Below are 11646 nucleotides of genomic sequence, written 5' to 3' on the forward strand. Positions count from 1 at the left end.
GATATTGATCGGCAGAGCACATAATTACTACAGTATGTGTATTAGCCTATAATTTAGTTGGTTTTCTTAATTCAGTCTTTAAAGCCTGACACTTTTCAAAGAGAAGATCTTCCGCTCTAGTGAACTAATCATAGTGCACAGAGCTGTTTATATCTACCGACCCACCTGAGCCCCTCTCTGCAGCTCCAGCAGCAGTAGCAGCACGCGCACAGACGCTGGCCGTAACCCAGGTCGGAGCCACTGCGCATGCTCGAGGCAACTTAATATGAATGCCGCTTCACGTCTCAAGACATCTCACATCCAGGTAAGGATAACTAACGTCAGTTTACTTGCCGCCAGTTGTTTATCATTTGCTCACCACTCTTCGGTTTTGTGTTGTAGAGGTAAATCTCATCCCTGTCTCCAGCTCTGTATTTTAAATGCATCGCTTTTCCACAAATTCAAGCTGAAATCTCTCCGCATCAACAAACTCCAAGACAGCCTGCGGACCAAATTAATTTCTGGTTGGTAACATTCATGCTAGCTGCTGCAGCAGCCAACGTATCTCCATTAATTAGGTCGTTTTGGTGTCAGTCAGTATTTGCATGGCTTCGTGTCCGTCTTGCGTGTTTTGTTGTCGGGCAGCTAGTTTTGTGTGTCTGGTTAAGGTCTCGTTAGCTGCTGGCATGCACTGACAGGACCAGCTTGCCGCTAGCTAACGCTAGCAATGCTAACTTGGCAACTGTGAATGGAAAAGGGTGTATCAGATTTAGTCGGGTGGTAACGTTAAATACCGTGTGACCCGTGTGCCTCCTCTAACGTGTGTGCTACGGTCACCTCAGCCGGCTAGCTACCGTTAATCAAACGTTATTCGACTGAAAATATACAGCTTTGTGCGCGTTTGCAGCTGTCAGCCCAGTGTGTGTTGACACCCACGGATACTGTAATGTAAACTACAGCTCAGGGACAAGGTGGCAGACAGGATAACATTTGCAGTTTATGTGCTCGTTTTTTTTTTCCAAATTGAAATCTTTGATTGGCTGAAAGTAACGTTACTTAATCCTGTCTGTCCATCTTTGCAAAGGTACAGTTTAATTGCCAGCTCCAATAAGCTTTCCTTTAAGGCTGCTTGTCTGCTTCCTTTTCCGTTCAGTACCATATGCATTACCATGTAATTTGCAAAATGTGAGTCATTAATGAAATGATTGCATTAGAAGTATGAAATCGATTATAGCCATTTCAGATATTGTAAAGACTTTAACAAATTGCATGAACACACTGATGTTGGCAACTGTCATTTCTCATCTGCATCTATTGGCTGCAAGCCTGCAGTATTATGGCCAAAGTGACAGTCACATCATTCACTCCTGTCGTGATGACTACAGTTACTCATGAAAACCAACAAAGCTTGAGGCCTCAGACAAGAATCAGATAAGATATCTATTGAGACATCTTGTTCTAGGACTGAGCTTTAAGCCATGAAACCGTTCATTAAGTACAGTCAAAAGAATTAGGATATAATTCCGATATGTTTGTGTGTAGGAATGCTGTGTGAGGGTGTGTGATCATTCAGAATGGTTAAACACCTACTGGTGTTTTATGAGCCCTCCAGGCCCTGTCTGATTCTGGCCTAAATAGGTTAGTGTTTTGGCTTTGAGTAGTCATCCAAAAATACATGAACTCCTTGTCCCATTATGGACCATGATAAAGACACTAGCCAGTAGTTAAGACCCAGGAAGTATGAGCACCAACACCCTTTGGACCCTTGTTATTTGTGCCAAGAGTTCCTGCGCAGTATGCAAAGTTAATTTGTCATCATGGGGTTAGTGGCCCTCAGGTTAAATGATCAGTACTGAGTTTTAAGGGTTAAACCTAGTGGTAGCTAAGCTTGTTGGGTTTGGCAACAGCTTTTTAAGTTACTCTATGTGTACTTAATGCTGCTATGCCTCCCATTGCATGTGCACGATGGGTTAAGAGTTGTGAAAGACTGGATATCAAGGCTTTGGTTTAGTGGACTTCTGTTTTTTTGAGTGCTCTTAGAATAGATTATGTGACATCGCCTGGTCCTGAGAATTTATTAGATTGACAAAAATGTCGAAGAGGCCTGTAGCCAATTCAGTTTCTTTTGTTGTGTCTGGATTCAATTCTACCTTTGACGAATTACATCATCTGTCAAAGGTAAATTAGCAACATTTGTGTAAACACCCGCTCTAAGTAGGACAGTTAATGTCTCTACGGACTCACCATGAAGGCTCCTGCTTTTACATGCTCTAATGTACTGGTATGCGCCTCCATGTGACTTGTTAGAAGGCACTGTGATGTGATCTGGTGATTTTATGACTGTCATTTTCAGAATTGCAAGTGATCTTTGGACATGCATCTTCATGTGACTTGTTGAATAGCATTGTGAAATGATTGTACAACAGCCATTCTCAGTATCCTGTACATTGCAAATGATCTTTAGACATGCATCTACCTGTATCTTGTGGTTTTGCATTAGCGGGAAATAATCTGATTGTTGAGTGGCAGTTTTTGAATATACTACTAGTGCTAGAGATTTTCTTCACCACTGGAGATCCCAGTTTTAATTGCTTTAGCATCAAACCTTGACAGGGCAGTCAAATCTGCCCAAGATGTGTTTGTGCATCACGGGTCATCTGATGTTTTGTGGCTGTCTTATGGTGTCACTAAGATGGCCTTGCACTGCATTTCTTTCACGTTATGCGTTTACTCAATTTGTTTTGACTTGAAATTATGAAATGCATGTACATGAGTTTTTTCATCTGAGGATCTTTACCAGAATACAAATATGATCGTTGAAATTGGCGCATGTTGTTTTACAGTAGAGGTTCCCTGTGACTATTTTGTAATACATTACATACATTACTTAACTTGTTGCAAATCACCTCCCTTGGAAACAGACATGTCATGTGCATGCATTATGCATGCATCATTATCATGCATATTATCCTCAACTAACTGATATCAAGAGGTAGCCATTTATTTAGGATTGGCTGGGCCTGTAGCCAAGGACCGGGTTTTGTAGGTCCAAGAGAGTTCAAAATGTGTTTCTTTCTTCATTTCACACTGCTCAAAGTGGGAAACATTCATAACTTTAGAAAAGTTGAATTAGGCTTTGGTGCTTCTGACAGTGTGACTGATTTTGCAGTTATTTGTTAATCCATCATGCACACTAATCTCTTTTTCTCCATTGTGTCCTCCAGTAACCATCATGGGCAGTTAAGACAAATAGGCTAGTTATCTGCTGTGTGGAGGACAGACCGTTAGTAACACCACGAGGCGTCCCTCCTCTCTTCCCGCTAAGGCAGTCCAGCAAGTTTCCAGCACCATGGCTGAAGAAGAATATGGCAGCTTTGTGGACTGGAACCAGATGGGGGATCTGGCCAAGAGCAGCGGGCCCACCAAAGTAGACTGTAAAGACCTGAACGAGTTCAAACAGATGGCTCGGCAGGGTTACTGGGCCAAAAACCACAAACTACGGGCACAAGTCTACCAGCAGCTCATCAAAGCCATTCCCTGTCGTACAGTTACCCCAGATGCAGAAGTGTATCGTGACATTATGGGAAATGCAGCCACTAAGAAGCCCTCCTCCCACATCCCACTTCCAGATTTTGTCGATGGAAGCCCTGTGCCACGGTACTGCCTGAAGCCAGAGGCTGTAGCTTCAGCCCATCAGATTATCAACTGCGTGGCTGGGCAGTTTCCAGATATCTCCCACTGCCCATCACTACCGGCCGTTACTTCATTGCTTCTGCACTTCAGCATAGATGAAGCTCAGTGTTTTGAGCATGTCAGCCGCATACTGGCCTGCAACGAGCCAGGCAAACGACTGCTGGACCAGACCTTCCTGGCCTATGAGTCTAGCTGCATGACTTTTGGTGACCTGGCCAACAAATACTGCGCAGCAGCTCACAAGCTGATCGTGGCCACAGCCCAGGATGTGGTTGAAGTCTACTCAGACTGGCAGCGCTGGGTGTTGGGTGACCTGCCTTTCAGCCACATGGTCCGGATCCTGGATGTCTACCTAGTGGAGGGCTACAAGATTCTCTTCCGCGTGGCTATAGCCTTGCTCAAGTTCTACCGCAAGCACAAAGCCGGGGTCCAGGGAGGCCAGGGTAGCCAGCAGCAACAGGATTCAAGCAAAGTTAAGGCCGACATTCAGGCTTTTGTCAAGGGCATCGCTTCCACCGTTACACCCGACAAGTTGCTAGAGAAGGCCTTCTCCATCCGACTGTTTAGCCGCAAGGAGATCACCCTGCTGCAGCTCACAAACGAAAAGTCCCTGCAGCAGAAAGGAATCACTGTTAAACAGAAGCGGTATAGTCAATAATAATGATTTTTATGTGGTGAATTGTGAGCATCTTTCTCTTGCCTTTTATTTAGAAACAAGGACGCTGCTTCTAGTGGCCTGTCTTAGCAAACCTACTGCATGCCTAGCATTAGTAAGGACATGGAATCCATCACATGTGTATCTGGAATACACATCTGTGATATTTTCTTGTCATCAAGGACATAGCAGTATCTCATTTAAAAATGTTTTTGCTCTACCAGGCATTTTTCAGGTTTTCCAGTCAGATTTTGTATAATCTGATCTCAGTGTGAAATATTTTTTGGAGATTTGAGGTCTTGTGAGACAATGTATTCAAAACATAGAGCCACCAACATTTTTCCTTTCCTTTTTTTTTTTTTTTTGGCTAATCATATAATAGAGCCAGTCACAGCACTTGGACATTGTATATAACGTAACTGTTCTGAGACAGCAGAGACACAGTAAGACAGTAGCTGGACTGTAAATTAAATCACAGTGGTATGCACAGAATGAGAGGGATGCAATGTTAAAATAGTACAAGACCTATTTAGTCTTATTTAATACAATTTATTACAAGTTTACACCACATAATGCATGATAGTTGAATCACTCGAGCAATTTCATTTGCTTTATTGGCAAGAATGTCCCTTTCATTTTCAGCGTTATACTGCTTCATGCTCTGAGGAATGGTTTAAGTAGCACTTGCATCCTTGTCTCACATTATGTTCTTTCTTTTTTGTTTGGTTTGTGCCACGTTTTTCCATCCACCATCTTCTGTCTCATCTTCACTCCACTCCTGTGTTTACTACATGGGTTATTTCACAGTTCTAGGTGGGTTCTTCTCTCCATGCTACCCTCTTGATGCATTTCTACTTTTCTCAAATAATGCTTGTTTACTTTCATAATAGAGTACGTTAAATATATTTAACATCATCTGCTGTAAATTACATTTTAAAGGTTCATGCATCACCAACTGTGTGATCTGCCTCACATTCAGTACTCTGTACTACCTCTTTCTGTGTCCATATTTCCAGGCGGAACGTGCAGCTGGCTCTTAACCCTGACACCTTCTCCTCAGAGATTGTCAGTGCCAAGGAGATGCGGGACATCTGGTCGTGGATCCCTGAGCGCTTTGCCCTGTGCCAACCACAACTCCTCTTCACCACCACTACCCATGGTTGCAGCCTAAACAGGTACGCTGTCCAGTGCCCACGTCAATATATTGATCCAGCTTTTGGCTGCTGCTCACAATCGATATTTCAGGCCTTGTTTAGAATTGGGTCTTTCAGTTTGATTTGTGGCCAAAAGGTTGAAAGGAAATTCCAAAAGCAGCAAAGCAAGAAAAAGTTGTATACTTGGAACATAAACTGCAGTTAAACTAACAGTGCTGGGACTGCTGCCATAAAGTCCATTGTCCTTTTTTATTGTCTGTTTATGTTAGACAGAAAAACAAATGGTTTTGTTTTATGTTTTTTTCTTGCCTAAACGTGTCTGCCTAAATCTGTTTTGCCTACACATAGAACAGATTCTGTCCACAGGAGCCAGGAGGCCTGCCTTTATTATTGTGCAGTCATTATTTCAAGCATTTCTTTCACCTTCCTGTTAGCTGGTTACATTTCTGTATGGAACACATATAGTTAGTCTCTAATAAAGTAATTAAGAAGCCATTATCTATATTTAACCAGTGTCTCACTGAACTGCGCATGCATGTGTGCTTTAGTAAATCTAGCCACCCAAAGTACTTGACTGTTGCAATTATGTGATCCATAAAATATGTTTAATCCTCAGCTTCAGTATTGGAACTTTATTGAACTGGCAATACACAATTTTTATGTTAACATATCATTATGTCGAAAATGTTGATTGCACAGTAGAATGGAGATAGAATGACACCATGATTGACGTTAGATCTGTTCCAATAAGCCTGCGTTCACTGTGTCATTCTGTCTGCCACTGGGTACGATCTCCCAGGGAAATGAAGGCAGATTGGTGATCCAGTCCGTCTGGCACCATTTCTATCTGCTTTCATGTCTCCATTATAGCCTAAATGAATGAATGAGCTCAGGCTTTTTCTCCTGTCTCCCTGATGCCAGCCCCTGTTGCAGTTACTTCTTTGTGCGTAGCAATACTCAAACTCTGTATGTAATTAGGACAATTTCACTTCACCTTCTCAGTGAAGAAGCTTCTTTCTTCTTTAGAAGTTTGGAAACAAAGGCAGTATATCCTGAGTTGTTGGTAGTTGCCGGGCTCTGAGGAAAACAGAAAAGGATCCGGTTATCTTTGCAACAGTGGCGCCACAATAGTTCCACATGGAAATGCTAGGGGGAATTGAAAAGTTTTCAGGAAGTTGCAATGAATTAACCTTTGTCATTTTTCTCCAGATTCTACTCGCATTGTGAAGGCTATGAACCCACTCTGCTCCTCATCCGGACCACAGATGGCGATGTGAGCAACACAGACCCCCCCCCCCCCCCCAATCATTTTAATATGATTAAAAATAATTTACATAGGATATGATGACATCCTGATGCCACAACATAACATACATGAACATTCTTGTTAAGATTGATTAAGTCGTCTTAGCAGTCAGGATTCTCCACCTGATTGTTAAAGACAGCCAAAGAAAGTGTTAAATGTTATAAAAACCTCAGAATTATATCAGAATTATTCTGATATTTATGTTACGAAGTGAGTTGAAGTGGAGTCATAACACACAGTCGTGTCACTCTAATAAACTAGTTTCTGTTTCAGGCACTTCCTACTTCACTCTCTTTTGAATGTCAGTCAAATGGAGAACACATTCGTAAATGGGTCTTACAGACTGCACCTTCAGCAAAATCCACCCTAGCAAAACTTGCTGCTGCATGTAATGCACACACAGGCACATCTGTACTGACCGACACACTATCAGTCAGTGTTTTCTCCTCAAATAACTGGAACGCTCCTCAGTACTTTGTGCAATTCAAAATAGAGTCAGGTTTTATTCTTGTCCTGGGATCTGCACATTTTTGTCAGAGGTCATAATGACACTTGTGTCGTATGATTGGATTATGATGCTATAAAGGGATCCCAGTGCGAACATTGGAAGCCTACAGACAGCAATCTTCCACTAGTATTTTTTTTTCCCTTTTTGGGGAAGAGAAAAACCTACTAATGCTTTTTTTTCTTCTTCTTGTTCTTCTTACTTTTGTCAGGTATGTGGAGCCTTCCTGTCCACAGATTGGGAAGAGCGGAAGCGAGGAGGCAATAAATTGAGTTTCTTTGGCACAGGGGAGTGCTTCGTCTTCAGGGTGAGTTTAGTATCTTAACTTACTAGCTTACTGTCAGCAAAAGAAATGTATTTATTTCTGTTAATTTAGGTGATGAATTGAATGCATTTCTTTCACTTTGAGCTGTACCACTCTATGGCCACCAGAGGTCATCATTCACACTGGTTTCACATATTCTTGATTCCACTGTCACTGGATCCAGTTGGTGTGTCAGGCTCCAATTTAGAAACGGCTTCCTAGTAGGTCACAATTCACCACACTGATATAACCATGTCTTCCTCTGTAAAAACAACCATATTTGCTTTTCTGCTTGTGATAGTGCAGCATTTCTTTATAATAACACCTGGGCTAGAAATAGCAAAGCAGCCTGGCTCTCTAATGCCTTCCGTATGAATTATTTACTTTGCTATCTGTGTTCATGCACAGCTTTGGGCTGTTTGAGCCAGCACGACAGAAAACACCATCATCTCGCACACTAATACTTAAGCACGCGCAGGTCGGAAACTCCCGTAACCTGATCCAGTTGTATCTGACCTGGTCCTCACCTGACACCAGAAGGAAATGGAGACAGTCTACAAGGACTGATGTCTATCAGATGTCTTTTTATGTCTTATATTTAAATGGGTTGTCGCATGGAAATCATGATCCCTTTTTTGAGAGATACCTGTTTACAAGAACCTACATGTACAGCATAAACCAGTTCTCCCGAGCTCAGTTTGAACATATGGTCCAGCTAAAGTTAAAATATCCTGTGACTTGACATTCTAAGTACTGTATTTATAGAGCAAAGGTAAGAAGATGAATAAATTACAATGCATGTAAAGAATCAGGGAATTAGTTTCTATTTGAGATCATTTTATTGTCACCCTTGTATTGCATATATTGTATTGAAATAGGTATTTCTTCTCAGGTAATAAATGTGCAGTGTTGCTCCATTTGATGTGTTAAGCTCAGGTGTGTAAATGATGATGAATGCCTGTTTCCCCTACCAGCTGAAACCAGAGATGGAGCGCTACGAGTGGGTGGTGATCCGTCACCCTGAGTTAGCCTCCTCCATCAAGACTCAGGACCAGGAGGACGCAGCCCCCTGTCAGGGCCAAAACTCAGACAACAATAGCTTACAGCAGCCAGAGAAACCTGCTGGAGACCTGTCGCCCTTCCTCTCCGCCCGCCACTTCAACCTCAACTCCAAGAACACTTCCATGTTCATGGCAGGCAACGTTGACTCCATCATAGTGGGTGAGTGGATTATTTCCGTATGTTTTGTTGGGTATTTGGCCTCTCTGGTCCCTTTTTACGTGGCATTGTTCTCTTTGCCGTAGCAGGCCAAATGTAGATGATTTTCAGTTACACGACAGGTACAGTGAATTAAAAGTGGATTTTTAAATTTGGATGAATAACATTTTAGTGTTTCATCATATAGGACTAGATTTTAATTTAATTTAATTTGATGTCCTATAAAAGTAAGAATTATAGGGTGGATGTTTTAAAGTGAAACCATGTGCAGAAACGCTGTCTTTGTATTTATAAACTAGTAACTCATAGAAGCTGTGTGCTCTTGTCTCTGATCAGGGGGAGGTGAAGGCAACGCTCTCTACATTGACTCTGAGCTGAACCATGGGCGCACTTGCAGGTGTACCACCTTTGACAACCCGCCCCTGTGTGCTGAGAGCTTCCAGGTGTCCCTGCTAGAAGTGTGGGGCTTCCAGGACGCCATGGCCTCATAATGCTGTACACATTCACACTTGTAGACGCATACAGATGTGGACTCTTACCTACGTGCACGTTCATGCACACGTATTTTAACACTTAAACACACAAAAGCAGAAAATGTTGATATCGAAAGTCCAGCAAAGTGGTGGAAAACACAGATATGCAAACAGAACCACATCCGTCCTGCAAATTCATATATAACATTTTATTTATTAATGCAGTTAATCCAAACTTCAACATGTGGAAGTTATGTGATATTTTTGTGTTCCTGTTTATTTTTGTATTTACAGATTTGTATTATGTGTACTTCTTATGTTAAAGTGTGTTGTAAAACTCTAGATAAAGCCAGTTTGAGGTTCATTTAGAGGGTTTTCTTATGTCTGTTGATGTTTTCATGCTGAGCTGCAATGTTTGAATTCCTGAATGTAAATTCAGTCGTTAATGTTCTGTGGTTTGGCTCAATCTGCCAAATTTATTGTATAGGGAGCCCTGCAGTCCTTAAAAAAAATGTTATTTACCAGGGCGGGTTGATCAACTGACGTTTACCATCAAAAATGTGTGAAGTCGGGATCGAGTGATTTTGTGAGACGTGTTTTAAAATGTTGGAATTCAACAATTAAGACTTTGTGAAGTTGTACCAGGTCCGATAGTTTTTTGGTCAAGTCCTGTCACATTTTCCCACTCGTTTTGATTTGCTGTACATATGTGGGACATGTCCTAAATGAACTGATGTGGTAAATTTTTGTGAATGTCAGTGGTGAATTTGACTGTTTTTTGCCATTTTGCACCATATGTCAAAGCTTTCTTTTGAATGAGTGGCAGTTTCTCCTTTGTGCAGCGTATGAATATTCATGTGAATAACAGACAAACTTTTTTTAAAGAAAAAACTCAAGAGGTGTTTACAAGTAACAGATATAAATGCAGCTTGTTCATCTTTCTCTTCTTTTCCTGTTAACTTCCGTCCTTTCTAGTGTGAAGACAGTAACAAAAGAAGTCCAGAACCGTGCCCTGTTCGCTAAGTGTTGTTGGGGTCATACATGCTATTCATATTTGTTTGATCAAACATGTGCTCCAGTGAAATACCAATGCAGTAACTACAAATGTATCATTCATGTGAAAATACAACAATATGCTTTCAGCTTGGGTGTTTTGCTGATCTGGTCTGGTCTGGTCTTTTGTTTTGTTTTTTTTGTCCTTCCAAATCTATCACATCTCTGTCCCTGCGAAGAGAGAGTTACATTTCTCCAGACCGTCACAGATGTGTGCCACATGCCTTTTAAAGTCAGCTGACCATCAATCGTACTTGTGTTTTCCTACGAGTCCTGCAGGTAGAATGAAAGTTAAATTAAACTCAACACTAGTTTGAGTGATTAATTGACAGTGTTGTAAATTACATATCTACAGTAGGTAGGTCTGGGTCTAAAACACTAACTGTGACTACTAAGTTAGTCAGACACACATCTTGCTGCACACTGTCTATTTTTTGTTTGGATGACCTGTAGACGTCTCTGCTTTGTGGAAGCTGACAGTGACCTGCATGACTGGAAAATATTTAACAGAGGTGACTCAGACGTACTGGCAAATATATCTGTAAAAGCCTTCTCCTTTTGATAGTCAGTCTTCAAGTCATTGTTGGATTTCAACCAAAGCTAATAGAGAAATCGGACCCACCTCACAGGCCCTGTGTTTGCAAGACAGTGTACAAAATTAGCAGCTGGCAGCTAGCACCTGATATCTTCTGACTTTTTTTGTCAAGACATTTTATTAAACAAGTCAGGATGAAAACATTCCATTTGAATCAATGCCGGTACTGTGCTTCAAAGCTCTATTAAAATGTGTGGGCAATTCATTTGCAGTGGGTGTGGCACAGGCTAATGCATGTGTAGAAACGTATCTTAGATGTCGAAGTGGTGGAGTAAGTCCTTCTTTACAGTAAGCGGCACTGACTCCGTGTTGCCAAGGCTGTGCTGTTCATTCAGGATTCACACTCTGTTAATCGCACATGCACTCCTATATTTAGCTGCTCCTTTGGGTGTTGGTCTGGCGCATCTCCTGAAAACCATGCTTTCCAGCCTCTAGAAGTAAGATGCTTAAGTGTTTAACCCTCCACTGAGATGGGTCTCTCCGTGATCAGCCCCTGCCACTTAACAAGGGGCTGTGGACAGGGGATTAAGAGGCAGACGAAGGAGGTCCTGACACATTGTTTTGAATCACAGACTGAATATTGCAATGTGGATATTGGGAGGGAGAGAAGTCTTTGCTTCCATTAAGTGATTACATGTCAAAAATCTGCTTTATGGACTGAATATCTGTCCTTCAAAATTGATATATTTTTTTCAGGCTAATGCCATAAAG

The 11646-nt window shown here is 41.7% G+C and overlaps 1 protein-coding gene across 3 annotated transcripts; it reads left to right on the forward strand.

Moving 5' to 3' along the window:
- The first annotated feature begins 248 nt into the window (after positions 1 to 248).
- Positions 249 to 10419, forward strand: tbc1d24 (TBC1 domain family, member 24). 3 transcript variants are annotated; one of them, XM_041962825.1, is made up of 8 exons: positions 249 to 304; positions 3204 to 4317; positions 5135 to 5140; positions 5344 to 5502; positions 6691 to 6754; positions 7504 to 7599; positions 8571 to 8817; positions 9151 to 10419. In XM_041962825.1, the coding sequence occupies exons 2-8, from the start codon at positions 3329 to 3331 to the stop codon at positions 9303 to 9305; spliced, it is 1716 nt and encodes a 571-aa protein (XP_041818759.1). In that variant the 5' UTR covers positions 249 to 304; positions 3204 to 3328; the 3' UTR covers positions 9306 to 10419. The 3 variants fall into 3 exon arrangements, with proteins under 3 accessions (XP_041818759.1, XP_041818761.1, XP_041818760.1); XM_041962826.1 differs by lacking the exon at positions 249 to 304 and adding an exon at positions 366 to 503; XM_041962827.1 differs by lacking the exon at positions 5135 to 5140.
- The last annotated feature ends 1227 nt before the right edge of the window (positions 10420 to 11646 follow it).

This window comes from Chelmon rostratus, chromosome 21 (genome assembly GCF_017976325.1).
Source record: "Chelmon rostratus isolate fCheRos1 chromosome 21, fCheRos1.pri, whole genome shotgun sequence".
In the NCBI taxonomy this organism is placed as follows: domain Eukaryota; kingdom Metazoa; phylum Chordata; class Actinopteri; order Chaetodontiformes; family Chaetodontidae; genus Chelmon; species Chelmon rostratus.